We start from the raw sequence: 22,035 nt of genomic DNA, 5'->3' as shown, positions 1-22,035 counted from the left end.
TTGGAGGGTAATGAAGTGTATCTACATTGCAGTTTCTATGTAACAATGTTACCATACTGTAGCCTAGGTATAGTATTGATATGTAGTTCCATGATAGTTCATTTAAGTACTGAAAGTGTTCAAATTTTTCAGTCAATACTCTCGAAACAGAGATTACATATAACGATACACAACAATTTATAGATTCCACACACAGTCAAAACATTTATTTAGTGACTTACATTTTTGCAGATGAGTAAATTGTAAAAAGCAAGTTTTATGTCACTTAATACACACTTCAAATTAGAATTCCTCCCCTAAAACAACGTTTTGCTTGAATCTACTATCTGGCAGTTTCCATGGCTGATTATTATATCCTATTATTTCTGAGAATATACAGTATATATCTGTACAACAACTATAAAAGTCATAGGCCTATTGGTTCCTAATAAATTATTGTCAAATACATAATTACTATCAAACAGTACTTACAAATATAGTGAAACAAAACGTAATAGACTCATTAAAATCCTCAGTAACTCAACCTATTTTCATATACTTTTCATAAATCCACAACAAAGATAGGGATATGTTATGGTCAATAAGTATGCAGGTAAATGGACAATTAAAGGTCCAATATTGAAGATTCAATATTTGGTTTGTTGGGAAGCTGCCAGCTCCACATGTAGTTTTTCATTGTCATGAACAGTTTATTCAGATTCTAGTGGTTTTTAAGCAGGACAATCCCCTGTCTGCATACAAATAGATACATTTCCAAAATATTTCCATAACAAATAATCTATTGAAAAAAGATCTTAAATTAAAAAATTCAAGACAAACCTATAAAGTTATTGACAACACAAGATTCATGAAAAAATAAGGCAAGTTTTTTTTAACATCTTACAAAATTGCTGTAAACATCTATTCTGCACATCAGAAAAATCATTCCTCATACTGAGGAAATAAAAACCTGACTCTTTTGTCATCATATTCTCCAATATGCCCGTCTAAGGAATGATGGCTTGATCCTCTCGCTAGTAAACGAAAGAAAGCTCCATGGTTCAGGGTTCAGGAGAAGGCAGTTGATTCACAGCACAGACAGAACCGCAGCAGACCTGATAACTAACACAGATATACGTACACACATACAGACACCAACACCTCGATCCTGTGTGATCTTATCCGAACGAAATACAATTGAAATTATTGCTAAATTGTATTTTTTTAACTCTTGGAGTAAACATAAATAGAGTGAATGTAGCAGCAAAGACATCAGTAGTGATAAGAAGGAAGAGCATTTCCCCCTCCTCTCCTGGTAATTTTCATAACAGAAGTGTGGAGAGGACTACAATAAAGGAGGATTTTGCAGGTATATAAGGAAAGGTTTAAGTGGAAGTGTCAGTCTTTGGATAATTTGTATTATTTTGTTGTCAAATGTTGTCATGATGTCATCTCGTTACTTCCTGTAAAGCCCACAAGACCAACCAAGCAGATGGAACAAAACAAAAATATGCAGGAAGTATTAGATGTTGTTTCAGCTCCGGATATAGAACTCATCCAGTGCTCCAGCCTTCTATCTCACTGCACAGATGTAATAATGTAATAGAATTTGAGAGTGTGGGTGGGAACCACCAACCCCTAAAAATATTTTACTCATATCTTCTTCTTTTCTCTCTTCTTGCCTCCTTTCGCTGCCTCATTCCTCTCTTCTTCATGCTGTGTGTCTTCTGGGTCCTTGTCCGAGGATAAAGTGTCATTTCCCTGGGTACCAAGCCTCATGGAGCTGTCGGAGTTCAGGGAGGGGGTCGCAGGGGGGCGGTGAGGCTCAGGGGCGAGGGTGGAGATGGGAGAGGGGGTGGGCTGGGAGGAGGAGATGGAGGGCTGGAGGAGACACGGGTGTTACAGGTTGTGACACACGGTAGAGGAGGGTGAGATAAAAAGGGATATTGTTTGAACGACGGAAAGCGCGTGTACATAGCAGTGTCTACAGTTGTCTACAGTACCTGCGGTGAGATGGACTTGTTGGCCCTTTCCTTCATCTTGGCCAGGGTTCCTCTGAAGCCAGACTTCCCTGCCATCTCCAGAGCAGCTTTCAGCAGCCTGGGGGTCTCTGCCCGGGGCGGGGGGAGGGAGGCTTTAGCTTCTGGCTTTGCCTCGGCTGGCTTTTTGTCCTTGGTCAGCATTTTTCTGTGAGAACAAACATAATAATAATAATAATAATATGGTAATGTACTGTATGTAATCATTAAGTAATCATTAATCAGATGCTATTTATCTAAAGAGGGGCGGATTTGAAACTTTTGATCTGCAGTCAAATGCCAAATAGCCAACTGAATTACACCCACACCCCCTTCACTAGACACAGTAGCACTTGAGGGGTGCAAGGGTTAAGTGCCGTAGCAGAAAGAACAGGCGATGAGTATTTTTGATACCAGCACCTGCTGCTTTTGTTGCAGTACTCCACTCCTCCCATCTCCTCCCCATTCCTCACCTCTCCCCTCCTGTCACTTCTGATTGTGATTTAAATTGATCAATATATTTGTTTCAACGTCTATGAATATATATGAGTTGTTGTTTAGATGGTTGTCAGTCCCTGAGGACAGCCAAGTCCTCCAGAAGTCCTGGTCTCACCGGGCCTTCCTCCTGAGAAGCTTTTGGGATTCTGGGTAGTGAACCAGAATATCGTTCAGGTCCTTCTTGTCCAGGATGAAAAGGTTAGCAAAGCCATGAGCAATCACATTGGCTGTTCGCCTGTTTCCACCCCCAATCGCCAGCAAACTGCCAATCAAAGAAAAGGCATTTTATGTGCTGCACATTAGAAGATGTAATGTCAAACAAGTACTTGAAGCAGGCCCTAGTTGATTCAACGTGCAGAGGACCAACAGATACTGAGACAATAAACCCTACCGGAGAACCTACCTGATCTCTCCGAACACGGACCCCGCCCTGAGTGTGACAAACACAGTCCTCCCGTCTGGCCCTCCCACCACCTGCACCTCTCCTGCTTTAATGATGTACATCTCTCGACCCACCTCCCCCTGCAACACACGACCGGTGTGAGAGAAAGTGTGTGCGTGTGTGTGTGTGTGTGTGTGGGGGGGGGGGTTGTGTGTCTGAATGTGGGCGCGCGTGCGTGCGTACCTTTTTGCAGACATAATCACCGGGCAGGTAGACAACAGATCTAAGTCTTTTCAGCATGTCAAAGATCATCTGTCTGTCACAACCCTGAGATACAAAAAGAGAAATACTGTTAGGCCGAGGTGGAAAAACCTTGCTCCATTCACACTAAGACTCTAAGACCCTCATCTTATTGAGCGTCTTGAAATCAAGTTCGCCTAAAGTGTTGTCATTGTCATTTAGCTTCTTCCGCATCAGTGGGTGACTTTATGGCAAGTGTGTGACCCACCTGGAAGAGAGCCACCTTACTAACGATGGAGTAGTTGACGTCCACCGCAATGTCTAGACGCATCTTATCTGGCAGCTGTGACAGAAGCTCCTGTTCATCTACAGTATGTAAACACTGAGATTATTACACACACACATCCAATCACGCACAAAAACACACACAGACATAAAGATAATCACACACACAAACACAGGCAGACAGAAATAAACACACACAGCATCACACAGCAGGCTTCCTTACCCAGCATGCCTTGGGACTGCCAGGTGTAGTTATACCATGTCTTCACACGGTTCTGCACCTCTCTGGGGATCCGGTATGAGGCCATGTATTTCACGGTGTTGTCCATGCAAGCACGGTAGTGCGTCTTTCCCGCCGTTGCGGCACCAACCACGTCACGCATCTGATATGACATGACACACTTATCTATCACGTCTATGTCTACAACACTATGCTTATGTTGGACATGTCTGAAATGTTTCCGACAAACACCAACATGTTCATCCATTAGTGATTTGACAGAATGCAAATTCTTCAGGACTGTTAAAAAATCTTTAGTCTGAACACTCGTAAACTTAAACAACAGACTGTTAGACACATATACTGTGTACAGTATATATACCAGATCTATATATGTGTGTACCTATTTCAATGCTAATGACAATATTGCATTTCTTCACCATCATTTGTAAGGCATTGACTATTTTGGAGATCCACCTGTCCTATCATAATGGAGACCCACATGTCCAATCATGATGGAGACCCACCTGTCCAATCATGATGGGGACCCACCTGTCCAATCATGATGGGGACCCACCTGTCCAATCATGATGGAGACCCACCTGTTCAATCATGATGGAGACCCACCTGTCCAATCATGATGGAGAAGGCAAACACGCCAACAAAGTAGTTGATGAGCTGGAAGATGATCTCTGACAGAGTGGTTGGATCCGGAAGACCTCCGATGGTGATCAAGGTCTTCACAGCATAGTAGTAGCAACGGATATAGCTGGAGTAAAGGAAAGGAGGAAAGTAGATGGTGATGACAATTATTGTTGTGGTGGTGGGGTTAATGGTGGTGATGATAATGAGGAAGATGATGATGTTGGTGGTGATACCGATGATGTTGTGTGATGATGCAATGTTAAATGGACTGCATTTAATTTGCACTTTTTCCTGTTCTGTCCCAACACCCAAAGCGCTTTATATTATGCCTCTCACTCAACAATTCACACACCTACTCATACACCAATGACGTCAGAGCTGCCATGCAAGGTGCTAGCCTGGCCATCGGGAGCAACTTGGGTTTCAGTGTCTTGCTCAAGGAGTCGGGGATCGAACCACCAACCTTGCGATTAACAGACGACCCTCTCTACTCCCTGAACCACAGCCGTCCCCAATCATCGAACACCGTAATCATGATAATAATGAGAATTTAGAAGGATGAAGATGATGATATTGATGAAGAGGCCACTAGTGAACTCACCCGTTTCCCTCGCCATTGTAAACCCACTTAGTGGAAGCCAGGCCCTCGTAGTCAGACACCCAGTAGTATAGACAGGCATTACAGTGCAGGCAGAACAGCAGGTAGCTGGTTGTCCGGATCACTCTGGATGGGGCAAGAGATAGTCAGGAGAGAGGAGACAGAAAAGAGAGAGGGAGGGAGAGAGAAAGAGCGATAGAATGGAAGAGTGAAAAGAAGAGAGAGACAGAGAGAGAGAGATAGCACAGATCAGTGCACACCAGACCTTCCGATACAAGTGGTGACACCTAGTGGCGAGTCAATGGAACCCTGGCTGTGCAGCTCACCTGTAGATATAGGCTTTGGTCAGGATGGCCTCCAGACGCTCGTTGAACTCGAAGAAAGTCATGATCTGGAGAGGTATAGCAACAACAGAGAGATTAGTTACCTAAGAGACATCCCTACTGGTATCAAGATGTGTATTTTGTGGATGACCAATGAGAGCCTTGCCTTTAGTAGCCGTGGGACACGGAGGATAGGGTTTATCCCTATTTTGAAGTAGAACAACTCTAGGGGAAGAAGACTGGCCACATCCAACTGAAACACAGAAAAACACAGTCATCATACACAAACACACATGCACACGCACACACACATACACACACAGCTCTTCTTAAAGGTCCCATGACATGAAAACTTCACTTTAGGAGGTTATTTAACATTATAATGAGTTCCCCTAGCCTGCCTTTGGTCACCGAGTGGCTAGAAATTTCAATAGCTGTAAACCAAGCCCTGGATATTGTTCTCTGCCTTTGAAAAAATGAGAGCTCAAACGCTCGGTTTTGAAAATCCCCTATGGTGACGTCACAATAGGGAAGGTTACCTCCCCTTTCTCTGCTTTGCCTGCACAGAGAATTTGGCCCATCAATGAGACAATGAGCTACGACCGTGCGAGCGCAACATTGGCTTTTTCTTGAGACATCACGGCTTGCAAACTACCAAAGCACCAAACCACCTCTTTCTTCCTCACAGCATTTAAAGCTTACAGGACAGTTACTGTCCTGAGGAAAGCTCATTGGGACTGCTCGTAGTGCCTGTAATTCTGCACCAAGGCTGAATTTCGGGAAAGAGCGTATTAGGGGACCACTAAGGTCTATGCAAAAGCATCCAAAAACAGCATGTCATGGGATCTTTAACTACTCAGCACTGCTAATATGGTCCAACAAGAGTACAACAGGGAGTATTCTACCTTGAATCTCGTGGTCTTCATGTAATTCTTTCTCATGTCCTTCTGGTCACACTGTGGTAGGAAAAAGTGACAAATACAAACATTATCGATCTCCCCCCAAAATGATTTGCCTCCCCCTTTCATTCCACCCTTGGATGTTTATTCTGCAGGGTGGGTGTTAGCTCAGCAGTGAACGTTTGTCTGCAGATCAAGAGGTTGCAGGTTTAAATCCCCTCGATGTATGACGCTTTGGATAAAAGCGTCTGTTAAATTGAGTTTGCTTTAGGTGTAGTCCCATGGGCATGAAATCTCCAGTCTTGTGGCATGTTCTCACCACAATGTCCCCGCCGCGTATGAACTGCAACCGCGGTTTGAAGAGCAGCATGTCCAGGATGTAGAGCAGGTCACACAGGTAGTCCATGGTCAGCCACATGTGGATGTTACTGGGAGTCTGGTATGGGAACGCACAGCGCACCGGGATCAGCCAGACATTCCAGTTCCAGGCCAAGGTCACGAAGAACAGCCACAGCACGTACACCAGGTCTTGGAGAGGTGGGGGGGGGGGGAAGCAGGGGGAAAGGGAGAGAGTTCTGATGTTTAACTCCAAGTAAATGAATACAGGTAGGTCTCACTTAAATAGATCTGCACCAAGAACTGCAAAAGCTTAGAGGGAGAGGAGAGGAGAGGAGGAAAGGAGAGGAGAGGAGGGGAGGGCGGGGGTCTCACTGGTGAAGGGGTCGATGCTAGCAGGGAGGCGGTACTGTAGCAGGGATCGTAGCCTTCGAGGAGCGGTCACCTTGCAGCAGAGCCCAGCCCTAGGGTGCTCCTCCTGCTCAGGGCCACCAGAGGGCTCTTTGCCCTCCTCCTCCTGCGGCTCCTCTGGAGGTGCAGGTGGAGGAGCTGGAGCAGCGGGCGCTGGGGCTATCGACCAGAGGTCAGAGAGAGTCAAACGTTAAAGGTGAAGGGTGAAAGGTCAGACACATTCAGTCCTGGGGCTGCAGTCATGCTGCTCACCTGGGGGTGAGGCGGGGCTTCCAGCTGTGGGTGTGACTGGGTGTTTGCACCTGGAAATAGAAGGTAGTGGACACCCTTCACAACAGCCTACAGCCACAGGCTGCAGTTACCCAATCCCACCCCTAGGTGGCTAGCATCTGTCAGGAACTTGAACAATAGAATGAGTTTATAGAGGGCCGTGTGATAGGGTTGGGTATTGTTTCAATTTGATCAATTCAGATTCCAATTAAGGTTTTCAAATACGGTTCTTACCAAATCTTGGATCAAATTCCAATGATATTAAAAAATATTTGAATATTGCCTAATGTTCGGTTAGCTAGCTCTGACTCTGATGTGCAAATAGAAACAGGAGAATATCATTTGATATTTATGTGAAAAACTAAACATGTCATGCTTTCTGTAGGCTATTTGTTCAACAACATTTGAATGCCTCTTATCCTGAAGCCTAGTATCCACTATGTAAATACAAAAAGCATTTTTGAGGTGTAAAGTCAACCATCAGCCTGTAGCGATGTGAAAGGCTCAACGGGGGAGCACAAGCGACAGTGTGTAAGAAAGGACTTGCAATTTTATCGATGGAAAAATACCACAAAGGGATCGTAATACCCTTTTTAATAAAGTTAGGAACCGAAATGAGGAATCGAAGTGCGCGTCTTAGCGAATCCATGGTTCTTGGAAATTTGGAACCGGATCTAAACATGAAAGCGGTTCTCGATACCCAACCCTACGTATGAGTTAATGATATGTGTATCTCTGTATGTGTGTGTGTGTGTGTGTGTGTGTATCTCACTCACAGGGGGTGGGGCTGTCATCATCAGAGTCATCTGGGTCGATGAGTTTCTCCTTGGCTCTCTCCGTCCGCTCCTTAAACATCTTCACCAGCTCCTGCAGACGCTCATTCACTACCGCACTGGCCTGGCTGGCTGACGAGGCAGGACGCTCCCGCTGTCTACACACACACACACACACAAGCACACACGCACAATCACACACACACACATATGCACGTTTGCACATGCAGACATACACACACACCTGCTAAAACACTGACTGAAAACAGCCTTGTACTGAGTGCTATGGGGTGGAAATGTGAACTGAATTCACCCGTCATCTGCACTGACTATGCTGGATTGGCTTGGCCAGGCTCGGACGGTGGTCTCTAGTTCATCATCATCCTCCTCCTCACTTTGCGAGTACACGTTCCTTCTGGACAGACACACACACATACAGCATTACATTGAGTATTTGACTGCAGATCAAGAGATCGCAGATATGAATGCCTTCTGATTGCTTTGGATAAAAGCGTCTGCTAAATGAACACATTATCAGTGAAGCTTCCCATCCTAGCTTATTTATGCCAGAAAAGCACATGCAGTGTGCATGTTAAGTCTGTATGTACAGCAAATCAATGAAGTTGTCTTGTGCCATTCAATGCAGTGACGGTTGCTTGGTTGGAATGAGATGGATTGAATGAACTGGAATGGATTGGAATGTCAGATGTTGAACTGAACTCCTGTGTAAAGTGAAAGGAATCCCCAAGAATTCTTATGCCTAAAATTGAAAGGCAAGCATATTGATTCTGTATGGACAGACGAGTTCATAGGATACATGGGGAGGACGCAGGGGAATGGGGATGGGAGAGAAAAAGTGAATCAAGTGAATCCTGGACCATGCAATATTGAGTATCTTACATCTGGGTCCATATAGTCCTTGGTTTCTTCACTCTAGATGAACAGATGTGTGTGTGTGTGTGTGGTGTGCATGTGTGCGTGAAAGTCGGGAAAGAGAGAAAAATATAAACATATTACACTTAATTACACAGTTCAGGTGAACACTGAGGTCCACTAAAGACACAGACGTAGCAGAGACCATTTTCTAACTAGGCCTAACAGAGTGTTGTCCCTCAAGTTAACTATGTTTGGCTTTGTTAAATCAAATCATCCTGCCAGGAAAGATACATGGTTCTAAACTGAAGAGGCAAGGCCCAGATCATCCGTCTTTTGCTCTTCTAGCTAATTACAGCCATTACAATCTCAAAGGAACATGATAGATAGCAGAGCGCAGCACAACAAAGCACAGCCTAAAGCACAGCACATCAAAACACAGGACAAGACCAAGAGGGAAGAGTCAAAGACCATAACCGCTGTTGTGTAAAGACCTAGAAAAAAGTCATGCTTCTATCAAAATGTCTCCTTGTGCCGCTGCAAACCACATGTGTACTTGAAGCTACCTATTCCTTGCAGAAAACTTCAAAGATGTTGAGAGGAAGTAGCATGCTTTACATATGACAAACAGTAGGATTTGCAGGAGAGACACTGGAGATACCAATGGAGACAGAAAAGCTCACTGTACACAGGAAAGCGTTCTGAATTGCACCTTGAACTGTGTCCCAATACCCATACTACCATACAATTAAGCTGGCTAGAAAAATTGCTAATACAAAGTATGTCTAATGCAGTACACTAAAATACCCAGATGTCCTACTACTTGTGGTAGCATTTGGCATCTGTGCAAGTTAATATGACATTTATATAATGAAGCAGTACTGTATGTTCTTAACAGGTGAAATTGTATGCACACTGAATGCGACAGTATGTACTTTGTCCTGGCAGCTGCTGTACCAACTTAAACTAAAGAGTAGAAACATGCGATTAAGGACACAGCCAAGTCTAAGGTCTAAGCTCTCATGTTCAACATCCATGCTTCATTCTTACTCTTTATCTGCAGATTTGCTGAATGGGACAATGCAATATTGGAGAGAAAATCACACAGAGACATAGTTACAATCCATTTCCTAAAGCAACATTGTTGATGAAGTTGGTATCATATTATTTAGGCTGCATATGTATACTGTATGTAGCCCTTAGTAACATCCACACACTAGCAGCTGCATTGTACACAGTTTCTAGGTGGTTTATAAGATAGTAGCTGATCTGTGGCCTTCTGTGGAGCCTGCTGTGATATTGCTTGTAAAAAAGACTGTTACGTCACTTTGGATAAAAGTGTCTACTATATGAATAAAATGTTAATGCAATCTAAAATGTTATCTATTTAAAAGCAATATTTGATTGAATTGGAGAGCTGAGCTGAGTAAGAGCAGTGAGAGTGGACTCACCTTGGGCGCCCAGCCTTGATGGCGACAGGAACGGTGAGGGTCTTGAGATTGGGGTCCTGGGGGGTAAGAATCTGGGGGATGTGCCGCTGACGGACGCCTCCTCCCTCTTCGTCTCCTCCTGCTCCTCCCAGCTCGCGGTCTGAGTCCACATCCTCCACGTTGACGGCCGGGTGGGGGCTTAGTCTGGAACTTTCTGGAAAGGGACAGATAGACAGGGTGAGTCCACACAACTCACTGTGGAGTGCGGAGACCTCCTGGATTACAACAACTCCACTAGAACACAAATATTTTGTGGGGCGGAGGAGGATACAGGATTCTTTGGTGTGCCTTGTAGGAGATAATCTTTGAAAATCTTTCAAGAACGCTTTTTGTCGGGGAATGATTGAATGAGAAGGTTTTAATAGGATCATAAAGGGCTCCTAAGAAATTTGTTTTTTTCCACAGGCAAGGAAGGATAAATGTGGATAATTGTTCTAGGTTCTAGTTTAGAACTTAGAACAATAGAACTTAGTTTTAGTTTATTTAAGAGTTTAGAATGTGGCTCTCTATTGACCTACATAGAGCTATCTACATGGTGAACACATGGGCTTATGTGCTCTGGGGGCGAATGTAACACTGCTGGTAGGCCGACTACACTCCAGGTCATCTACACTACTGGCTGTGGAACACAGACCAAAAGCTGTCTAGGTCTAGGATACTCCTGTCTACACAGAACTTCCACTATGTCTAGAGAGAAACCTGCTCGAGTGACAGTCATAACACCAATTTTTGTCGGAGACGAAGACGACTTGATTGGCAACAACTACAACCCATGATGAAGCACAGAGACCTCTAAGAGGTACACCACAAACACCATATTATACAGTACCACAGTACACCAAAGACACCACAGAGCACTACAGAGCACTAGAGACACCAGACACCACAGTATAGACACCACAGACACCACAGTATAGACACACCAGACATCACAGTATAGACACACCAGACACCACAGTATATAGACACCAGACACCACAGTATATAGACACCAGACACCACAGTATATAGACACCAGACACCACAGTATATAGACACCAGACACCACAGTATAGACACAACAGACACAACAGTATAGACACAACAGACACAACAGTAAACCACAGTACAGCACAGGACGCCAGAGATACCACAGAACACCAGAGCACAACTAGAAAGAGACCATGGGGAACATTGAGTGTGTTGGAGAGGAAGGCACTGAGCAATGTGATTGATCTGTCAACATATTGTTCAGTGGAAATTTTAATTGGCATTGTGAATGCCTTGCTCATCAAAACGGAGCCAATTAGCAGTAGTGTCTTAACTCCTGATCTGAACCTGCAAAACAAACGATCCTTGAAGGAGATTAACCACTATCACTGTGACCTGCTCAAACCGACCCTCTCCAACACAGAGACCGCCACCATAGCTTCACCTGAAGGCCGCGGGCCGGCAGAGCCGGAGTCGTCCTCGATGTGGAAGGCGGGGTTGGAGAGGCCGGAGAGGGCAGGGGGGCTGATTGGGGGCAGGCGGGGGTAATAGGGCACATTGGGCAGTTCCAAGCCAGAGACGGGGGAGGAGGGGGATGGAGTGCGGCACGGGTGAGGAGGCAGGGGGGAGTGTCGGACCAGACGGTCCAGTTCGAGGTTTTGGATCTTGTTCTGTCCGTGGTTCTGCTGCGGTTTAGGCATCTTGAGGTTTAAGGCTGTTGAGGCGGTTCTGGACGTTGAGGTAGTACTGTTGGGCCCGCTCCGGGAGCTGGTAGATCTGCTGGGGCAACTGGGTCAGGTGCTGGGGCAGGCTGGAGAGCTGCTGGGGCAGGCTGGAGAGCTGCAGGGGCAGGTTGGAGAGCTGCAGGGGCAGGCTGGAGAGCTGCTGGGGCAGGCTGGACAGCTGCTGGGGCAGGTTAGAGAGCTGCTGGGGCAGGATCTGCGAGGGCCGGCTCAGGCCCGGGTACTGCTGGTTAAGCTGGTTGAGCTGCAGGTTGATCTCCTCGTACAGCTCCCGTGGGTAGCGGGTGAACCTCTGGCCGATGTGGGTGTACTCCTCTTTGAGCTCCGGGGGGAGGGAAGGGATCTGCTGGGTGATCTGGGAGAGCTGGGTGGGAAACTGGGGCATAGGGGGCACTTTTGGGAGGGTAATGTTTTTTTCCTTCAGCGCGGTGTTGATGCTGTCCAGGCACTCAGGACCGTGAGGGATAGACATGAGACAGCTTGTTACTGCATCGCACCTGGCTGGGGCTGGGGAAGAAAGCAGGCAGGCTGTGAAACATGCAATGACTCACGCAGGAAAGGAATGCTGGCAGAGGGGAACTCAAGCATTTCAACAACATGTGTTAAGATACCTATGGAAGAACGTTTAGGCGACATTGTGAGACGTAGGATAGTATTGAGAGAGTTCACAGGTGCTCAAACACGCACACAATCCCTAACACAGTTTTCAGCATCCACTGACCCGTATAGTTTCATCACAACAATCCTCATAGCCGTCATTTTTATTTCATTTAATACAAAAATCTCAAGGATGGTCCTGGGATACAGGATGGTACTGGGATGTATTAGCAATTCTACACCCATAAACAAACACATGACCAACACAACATCATTTATGGAGATAATAAATACCACGTACCCCCACATCCCTGGTCTGCAGTCTCCGGCTCATGCTCCTCCTGAACAGTGGGGGTGCAGCAGAGAGCAGTTTGGTGAGTGGCATAAACTATGTCTATCTGAGTGCTGTAGCATTAGCAATAACTGTTATAGTTTGCTCAGGGGTTATGCCAAGAGAAAAGGTAGGAAAGATGCACAGTGCATTCGTGATTGAAATACCCAGAGATGTGAGCTAGTCTAATACCTGTTGGGATGGGCATTGCTCAGTATTTGACTACAGATCAAGAGATCGCATTCTCTACCCCCCCCCCCCCCTCACCCCCGTATGTCACTTTGGATAAAAGCGTCTCCTAAAGAAATTACAGTTTTAATACATTTGTATTTATTATTATAATAATAATAATTATTATTATTTTACCTGTTTTTGAGTGACAGGCTTAAAAAGGTGAAAACATACACACACTGTAAACAAGCTTTCTATGATCGTCACAATACCTTGGCCCCAACGTCGACTGAAACTGTGACCTCTGCCCTCTGTGGTTGCTTGGTAATGGGCTCCGGTTCTGGTTCTGAATCCGGTACCGGTGGAGCGTCCTCTGGAGGAGGGGGGGACGGGTCCGGTTCCTCTTCAGGATCTGGTTCTGCAGCGGGCTGCGCTGATTTGCAGGATTCTGAGGATTCCGATGCCTCAGCCGGTTCTTCCGCAACTGGGCACACCTGACATCTAGAGGGGTAGATGGGGGAGTTAGCAGTAGTTAGGGGTAATTCAGTGTTGTTAGCAGGAGATAGGGGTAGATAGGGGTAGTTACTAGTAGTTAGGGGTACATTGGGGTAGTAAGCAGTAGACAGAGTTGGTTAAGGAAGCCTGTCCTCCTCAAACCACACCTGGCATCTTAAAGGGCAGAGTGACAGACAGGCTAATGAAACAGGAAACAAAAACTACAACACACAAAACCTGCACCTACAATACCTCCTACAATACCTCCTTCACACACAGGGCTACACAAACTTGATCTTCTTACATTCCAAATTGTTCAACTGTAAAAACACATTTAATGCTCAGATCAACTCTCTACTAGTAGCAACCACTACTAATCCGTCCAGTCAAATGTGTCCGGTTAGTTCCACCAACAAACAACAACAATAACTAACAGGCCGTCCTGCCATATAGATAAATGCAGGTTAGCGTCTTGAATCAAGCCTAATGTAAGCGACTGTTGAATATCGGTTACATAACCAACACAAGATCAAAACAATCGCCGGCAATGATATATACTCACTTGGACACAAAATAAGCGCTGTGTCAAGTTATTATTTCCAAGCATATATTTCCACAAATCTATTAATAAGTTGTGGGCAGTAAATCGTTGTCGAAGATTCGGAAGTTCAGGTTAGGAGCAAATAACAAGATTTTTGTCGCATCCGCTCGTTGACACCAAGGACCTGCGCCATTCTATACCCACCTAAAAAGAGAACGCAAAAGAAGCAGGCACGAACCGTTACTGGGGTAACCGTTGAGAGGGGACCCACGGTTGCCAGGCTTAGCGATTCTGTTGCCATGACAGTGAAATGATGCTTAAGCAGCAGGACCGAAAAACATCCTCCAGAGATGAGAAACAAGGCCGGAAATGCTGTGGTTGGCAACAGCCACTAGTTTCCCCTGAGGGTAACTGCACGCAGCACCGTTAACTCTCTCAACAACATTCATAGATATGTATAGAACTATAATTCATATTTTGTCTATGAAGTATAAAACATTTCATCTGAAAAATTTTGTTGAGATACAAAGTTTTATGTGTGGTTGCCTAGTAGACCGACAATTTTTACACAGGATAAACGTTAAAGTTTCAAAGTGCCCTGTGCGTAAATTGTCGCTCTGTGCATAACCTAACGTTAAGTTGCTCTTAGACACTGATTAAGGTAAATCTCAAATGATCCAGGCTTGCTGTAGTAAATTGCGACCAGGGGTACAATCAGTCATTAGGAGCAACATCTATAATTGCGTGACGGTTTGTCAGGATTAAGGCTTTGTGACTTGGCCAAGCGGCCAAGGGCAAGGCCATGGCCAAGCGCAAAAAGGACAGTCAAGGTGGGGTTGGGGGAGGAAGGGAGAGGGAGGAGGAGAGAGGAGGGGAGGGAAGGAGGGTAAGGTAGAAACACCTGAGGGCAAATTGTTCTAGTCACCATAATTAGAGTTTTACATTGTATTTTTACACTCCGTGTCACTCTCCTCCTCCCCGAGCATGTGTAACCTGTTTAGAGAAGGATGGTAACACACGATGAGATACACACACACACACACACACACACACAAAAACACACACGCATACTGTACAGAACTTACTCCGGGTCCTCTGCATTATCCTCTAGTAGCTCCTGACTCTGTAAAGACAGTCTGATGGACTGTTCTTCTGCCATCTGCCTGATGGCCATCTCTGCTGTATATCTAGCCACCTCCTCCGCCACTCGCATCAACTCCAGCCGCTCCTGCATCAGCCTGCTCAGAGGAGACAGACACCAGGATGATACTGGGCTCAGTGTTACTTAGTACTGATGCGTTGGAGGAGTGTCATCTCCAACCACCCCTGCATGAACTTTGGCGAGGGAACAGACACTGGGATGTACAGTAAGTGTAGCAGAGGTGGTTCAAAGAGTTAGCCGTGCTAGAGCCGAAGTCCAAAGGCTTTCCAAAAGGAAACACGGGACCCCACTTCCTCCCCTCCTCACCGTTCCTCCATGTTGGCCATGGCGACACCCTCAGCATCCCTCCTGATGTTTTCGATCATGGGTGTCCACCTGTCCGTCTGGGTTTCTGCATCCTCCTGCGGCGTCTCAGTTGCTTCTGGGATGTATAGGGTCTGAGTCTCAGTCTGGACCTGGACCTCAGTCTGCACCTGGACATGAGACTGGACCTGGGTTTGGACAGCCTGCTCCACCACCTCCGGCTGGACAAGTTGTGCTGTTTGGACCGGTTCTGGTGAAGGTGACTTTGGTGGTGAAGGTGACTTTGGTGGTGAAGCGACGGCCTTTGATGGTACTTCCTGGTTCTGATCCTCCCAGTCGGAGTCAACTTCCTCCACGACCAGGTCCGAGGGTTTGGGTTGAGATGGGACTGTGAAAGGGACAAGCAGCAAAACTGTACCATACTTGTAGGCCACTGTGTCTATGTTTAGACACACAGGGTCCCTATTATCATCCTGTGGAGTGAGATATACCTCAATTGATACAATATTAACATAACAACGATATCCTCTAAAAAACAAGAATCACATTTTAGGAGATTTTGTTCAAATTCCAAAGCAATATCCTTTGGCTGCTCTGACCCAATGAGCTTTGTCCAATAAGAGCAATTGAATAGTTCATGAAAGTAGGGCCATCTTCTATTGATATTAAGCCTTAAAGGTAGAAGACAGCTTACGTGTAATCAACTATAAACAACATTGAAATATATTTAATTTCATTGAAATGCACATACTGACCACATTTTGTTTTCTGGGTAATTGGCAGACACATAACACAAAGTCGTTTTAGTCATCATATCTTTATTCTTTCAACAGAATTTCACAATGAGTTAATATTTAGGCATATTTTTCAAGTTAGTATTGACAGTCAATTGACAGCCTTGACAGGGTTAGTCAAATGCTTTTAGGCAGGAACTATGACAATACTGTTGCAAAGTCAATCAAATTAAATTAATCAGAAGTAATATTTAAGCCACATTCAGAGTTAAAGGCAATACGTATAGGCCACAAGGGCAAAATAGGCCTATTTATTTACTAGTCAACTTGAATGTCATTTTGACAAGTTGTTTTAATGCTGTAATAACCTTTGATATGATTTCATAACCTTTTGATTCTATGGTTTCATAACACAAAAAAATCTGTTTAATGACATTGAAGAATGTCATGAAGCAGAAACTAGATTGTTATTACCCTGATTGTGTTACTTTATCTAGCCTAGTATGTCACTCAATGAAACACCCAGTGAAATATCTAAATGAGTAACACTGTCTCCTAACATCTCTACATGATTCAGCCTACATGTGCAAAATGATCATCACAAAGACCACTGGTTCAAGAACAGTCTCAAAAGTCTCCTAATATGTTTCAGTACAAACAGCACATCTTCACTACATATAGACTTCCTAACTCAACTGAAGAACAGTTGTTTAAATCCAACACCTGTGTTCACATCCTTCACATTCACTAAAATATATACAATCAAACTAGATGAATAGATCATTTCCAGAGTGAGGTACACAATAAACGTGTTGTCTCACAGCTGCCTGAAAGCCCTGTTCTGTTGAGCTGCCCAAATGTTATGTTTGTCCTCTGTAATGTTCCTATGTGAGTCAGTCTTTTGGTTGGCATGTCTCTTCACTAAGTTGGTCCTTCTGTCCGTCTGGGTCTGTCCATAGTTGTCTGTGTCTGTGGTCAGCTGCAGCTTGTCATATGCATGAGTGTGTATTCACTCTCACTGTTTCTCTCACTAGAAGTCTTCAATTTCGAGAGCCTCTGTCTCTGTCACTGTGGGTCTGTCTGTCTAACTGTCTGTATTGGTGTATCTGCCTTCTGTCTGTCTGTCTGTCTGTCTGTCTTTTAGTTTTTGCCTGCCTGCCTGCCTGCCTGCCTGCCTGCCTGCCTGCCTGCCTGCCTGCCTGCCTGCCTGCCTGCCTGCCTGCCTGCCTGCCTGCCTGCCTGCCTGCCTGCCTGCCTGCCTGCCTGCCTGCCTGTCTCTCTGTCTGTCTGTCTGTCTGTCTGTCTGTCTGTCTGTTAGTATCTGTCTCTGTCTGACAGACTGTTCCTCAGTCTTCTTTCTCCTTTTGTTTAAGGGGCTCTCAGCGCCTTTCCCCCTGAAACACAAGGAGAAGATAGACTGTGTTAGGGTCTGTCTTAGCTCTCTTTCTATCCCTGTGGGGTGTGCAGGTGTAAAGGTGTATTCCACTCCACTAAAAAGACCATATTTGTCATTCACCTTCACTTGGATTTAAAATGAAAGATAAGGACTGACACGTAGCTGGGATGAGCACAATGAACACAACTGATGGAAAAAGGATCAATGCACTGATCTATTACTTTTGAGTGGATCATTCCTTTAACACATTTTGTCCCAGTATAGGCCTATAATAAAGGTGTCAGGCTACATTAAGTCTTTGGTTATGTATTTTCTGCATCTTTGCTTGTGTCTAAATTGCTCTTAGTTTGTTTACAAAGTTGATGGATCTTATTCTTGATTTACACAGTAATCTTTGTGATGATAAAACCAACAACAAGGAAATGAAGGAGCAAGGTTGTTGGACAAGATAAAAGAACCTCACTTACCGTTTTGTAGAACTTCAGCTGCCCCCTAGTAGTAAAAAAAATGAATCTCAGCTAAAGCCACAGCAAGTAGTCTATCTATATTAGATCTTTTTCAATACACAAATGAAATTCCGATTGAACAATTCAGTAAAACACACACAGCCACACAAACATGCACTCACCCCGGCGTCATCTCTGTTTCTTAGGACGGGTTGAGGAATCCTGAGGCCTAGTCCCTGGACGAACCAGCCCACCACTCTGGATGACACACAGAAAATGAAATAAGTATCTGACTGGAACGTAGACATGAGCAAACAAAGTGACAGATACAGCTCTCTCTACGGGTAACACATACTTGGAGCTCTTGGAGTCGTCCTCCGCTCCACTCAGAGACTCAGGTGGAGGTGACAGAACTGAGAGAAAGAAAGAAAGAAAGAAAGAAAGAAAGAGAGGATCAGAGAAAGAGAGAGGTGGAGGGAGAGAGACAGGAAAAACTGAAATCTAAATTTCATTGGACAAAATGAAATGTATTTCCCACTTTTTAGTGGTCCCCCATGGCTGCATGAAGGAGTTGCGTACGTTTGTCTAGAGAAGATCTGTGGGTCTGAGGGCCTTCGATACAGCCTGGGCCTGGAACCAACACTCGGTGGGGCATAGCATTCTTCAGCCAGTCCACCATCCTACAGGAAGGCAGAAAGCAGGAGGGAGAGAGAAATGAATGAAAGAGTGAGAAGAGATAGAATAGTAAGCATCAGGAAGTGAGAAGTGTGTGGGTGTGTTTTTGTGTAATTGTGTTTGTGACTCACTTGGGGGGGAACTGGGGGACACTGTCCCCCTCCTCGTCCTCTGACAAGACCTCTACCACAGGTATATGGGGGAGGGGCTCCGCATCTGAATAACCAATGAAATTGAAGTTTGTCACCACCTGGTCAATGACCTAGGCCATACTGTGGCTATAGACAGTAAATTCAAAAGATAGGGTAAAGAAATGATCATGTTCAGTCAAATGTATTTTTGAGGCATTTATACCTGGCAATTCACTTGCGAGGTACACCTATTGAAACAGAGGACACCATTATTTGAATCATACTATAAAATGAATCTGGTTTGACAATTAAAAAACAACAAAACAACTTTTAAAACAATGTTTTGTCATTATATAACTACATTTTATATTTATTTACATTATAGTTAATATTAGTAATCGGTTGCTATTCAACACTATACTATTAAGGCGTCAGTGCCATCTAATATGACATGTATTCATATAGGATTATTATGGTGTGAATTATTATTTATGATTTTATATATCAGTATAAAAAAATCTAGTTTCACTTTTTACACAAATTATTTATTTATTTAGCTATTTAATGTGTTTTTCCTCTACAAGATTAGGTTATACTAAACAACATGGGGAATTGATCAGGTATAGGTCAGGTATGTGAATTACGGATGTTCACAGGTATGTGAACATCCAATCTATATGATCATACGTCTGTGAGCAAATACAAGGAAGAGATCCCACCAATTAGGCACAAGCAAATGTCCTTCTTTTCACAAGGTCACCATCATTGACCTCCATGGTCAACGACCATAAGTCATTTTGATAGGTTTTCCCTGAAGCTTTGAAGTTAATTATAGGACAAAAGCTTCATCTTAATTGGTTGGGATATGTTTGACAGTTTGGATGTATTTCAATGTCCAGACTAGCCCACCACTCGGTTTTGCTACATCATTCCACGAGGCATGGTGCTGCTGGTTTGGACATTGCAACAAGGGCGGCATATGGCCACTCAGACACAGGCGGTGGGTGTGTGTGTCCAGTCCAGAGCTACAGCGTTGCTGTACTTACACACGGCTCTGCGATACACTCCTCCACCCTGCTTGCGTCTGAAACCTGAACGAGAGTCACGTTAAACTAGTGGCTGATGCTCTAACGTCTCTGAGGGAGGAGTAGGACTTGCAAGGAACAGTTAATGGAATTAGGACTCTGGGTCAAGACTTTTAAAAAGCTTCCACTCATGGTTTTAAAGTCTAAAATGGCTGCCTGAGATGTTTTTGTTGGTGAAGCAGCAGCAGGCATCGCCTGACTAGGCTGAGGATCAGGATTTCCATGCTGGATGATTAGCGATGAGGCCTCAAAGCTTCTCTCCAGGTATTAAGTAAGTATCATGAGTCCCAGCTCACTCTCTGAGGTATGGTGACTGTGGTAAATGAGGGTAAATCTGGTATCACTTTTCTTCTTCTCACGTCTCCTAATCATGTGACTAGTGCCGGGGTGTGGTTCAAGTGTGGGGCAAGGACATTTAGTCATTTAGTCATTTAGCAGACGCTCTTATCCAGGAGCGACAGTTTTACTTTAATTTTTTTAGCAAAGATTTAACCAACTATAACATGTAACCACATCTAATATTGTGCATGTTACGCACCAAGAGCTTGAGGTTTCAAATGTTTTCGTGTTTTTTATGTTGGTGCTATCATTTATACAGTTTGTAGTCTGCTCTTTGTACAATTAAATTAGTCGTTTTTTCTATTTTTAACAATGATATTGACAACAACAACAAAAACACGACAACCGACAGTCTACTCTATAGTCTACAGTCAAACACAAAGGAGGGGGCAGGCGGTAGGATCTAATGTCTCACCTCTGTGACATCATCGGGGTCATAGCGATCTTTGTATTTTTCATCTGGCTGGGGCACCACCTTCCCCAGACCCTGGGCTATCCACCCTATCACACCATTACTGGAGTGATGGGGAGGAAGGGAGGGGGGAGGGAGGGGGGAGGGGGGAGGGGGACCCGGGAGAGAGACGGTGGATTACATACTGAAGCAGGCACCCTTAAAGAAATGACAATAAAAAAAACATGGACTCAAACGTGTTGTCCATCAGACCCATACCTTTCCACCTCCTCTCCATTCACAAACTGACGGATGGAAAAACAAAAAGAGAGGAAAATAATGAGAGAAGGATAGAATCCTATTTTGCTTAAGGAAAGTAGTGCTTGATGTGAGGTTGCATTAAGAACCCAGGTTCCCTCTGCACAGTAAGGTTGCCTTAGTTTTATTGGGAGCCATTGAACCACCACCACTGTGTGTACTCACCCTAGCATCAGAGTTGCCTCTGCTGAGACGAGGGGAGCCGGTCGGCTGGGGGAGGGTGTTGGCAAAACCATTGGACAGCCAAGTCAGCATCCCATTCTGGCCACTAGGGGGGGGTGGGGGAAAACAGGGGGAGAGAGAGAGAGAGAGAGAGAGAGAGAGAGAGAGAGAGAGAGAGAGAGAGAGAGAGAGAGAGAGGGAGAGAGGGAGAGAGAGAGAGAGAGAAAATACATTACATAATTCAAGGTAAGGTTAGAATACCACAAACACAAACTCTCTATGATGCTTACCTGTTCTCTTCAGACGTTTGCTCCTCGGCATGGTGTATTACTACTTTGGCCTTGCCTGCTGGCAGAAACAAACAGGAGATGTTTACATGTAAAGATAGAGTTGTTTTGGTGTCACAATGAAGTGCAATGAACAGCGGAACAAGAACCAGTGTCACCTTTTTTTGCTTCATCTTTTGATGATTTATTTTCCTAAAAAGAGGGGAGTATAAGATGCATAAAAGTGAAGAATTAAGTGTTTGGGTAAGCAAAATAGAGGGTCCGATGGAAGTGGAACATTGATATGTTCATATATTCATATATGTGTATATGAATATATGATATCTAGAGTTATTAATTTGGTCTCAGTGTGATGAATGCAGTATGTGATCATACTAGTTGTCTAACTTTGTGATATGATTTTCATCTTTCATTTTCATAGTTGCGTCTTACAGCAGGTTGGGCATGGGGGATGTCCTCTCCCAGTGAGCCTGGACCATCAGGGGGCTGAGGGACCACTTTTACCACCCAGTTGAACAT

General features: G+C 44.6%; 2 protein-coding genes across 2 annotated transcripts; both read right to left on the bottom strand.

Annotated features, from left to right (window-relative positions):
* Window positions 1-226: 226 nt before the first annotated feature.
* Window positions 227-22,035, bottom strand: LOC146258402 (uncharacterized). Its single transcript, XM_084671737.1, is given in 35 exon segments — window positions 227-1,860; window positions 1,983-2,166; window positions 2,611-2,757; window positions 2,899-3,017; window positions 3,121-3,204; window positions 3,386-3,483; window positions 3,626-3,785; window positions 4,250-4,391; window positions 4,869-4,991; window positions 5,192-5,256; window positions 5,355-5,441; window positions 6,094-6,144; window positions 6,407-6,615; window positions 6,799-6,958; window positions 6,961-6,993; window positions 7,087-7,136; window positions 7,881-8,035; window positions 8,191-8,292; window positions 8,778-8,810; window positions 10,202-10,394; window positions 11,655-11,895; window positions 13,324-13,552; window positions 15,173-15,325; window positions 15,556-16,025; window positions 18,311-18,386; window positions 18,484-18,541; window positions 18,708-18,808; window positions 18,935-19,019; window positions 19,158-19,182; window positions 20,774-20,873; window positions 21,029-21,041; window positions 21,214-21,335; window positions 21,520-21,577; window positions 21,675-21,708; window positions 21,949-22,035. Coding segments are annotated over 35 exon segments (4,275 nt in total). The 3' UTR covers window positions 227-1,632.
* LOC146258403 (uncharacterized) lies at window positions 11,692-14,277 on the bottom strand. Its single transcript, XM_084671897.1, has 4 exons — window positions 14,109-14,277; window positions 13,324-13,552; window positions 12,851-12,890; window positions 11,692-12,459 (listed from the first exon to the last, which is right to left on the bottom strand). The coding sequence occupies exon 4, from the start codon at window positions 12,422-12,424 to the stop codon at window positions 11,903-11,905; it is 522 nt and encodes a 173-aa protein (XP_084528023.1). The 5' UTR covers window positions 12,425-12,459; window positions 12,851-12,890; window positions 13,324-13,552; window positions 14,109-14,277; the 3' UTR covers window positions 11,692-11,902.

The sequence above is a fragment of the Hypomesus nipponensis genome, chromosome 14, assembly GCF_054491055.1.
Source record: "Hypomesus nipponensis isolate SF chromosome 14, ASM5449105v1, whole genome shotgun sequence".
Taxonomy (NCBI): domain Eukaryota; kingdom Metazoa; phylum Chordata; class Actinopteri; order Osmeriformes; family Osmeridae; genus Hypomesus; species Hypomesus nipponensis.
The sequence above is the reverse complement of the archived record's forward strand: the minus strand, read 5'-3'. Positions and strand labels throughout refer to the sequence as shown.

Coding starts and splice junctions, on each gene's coding strand:
- LOC146258403 (XM_084671897.1), bottom strand. CDS start 12,424: ATGTCTATCCCTCACGGTCCTGAGTGCCTGGACAGCATCAACACCGCG.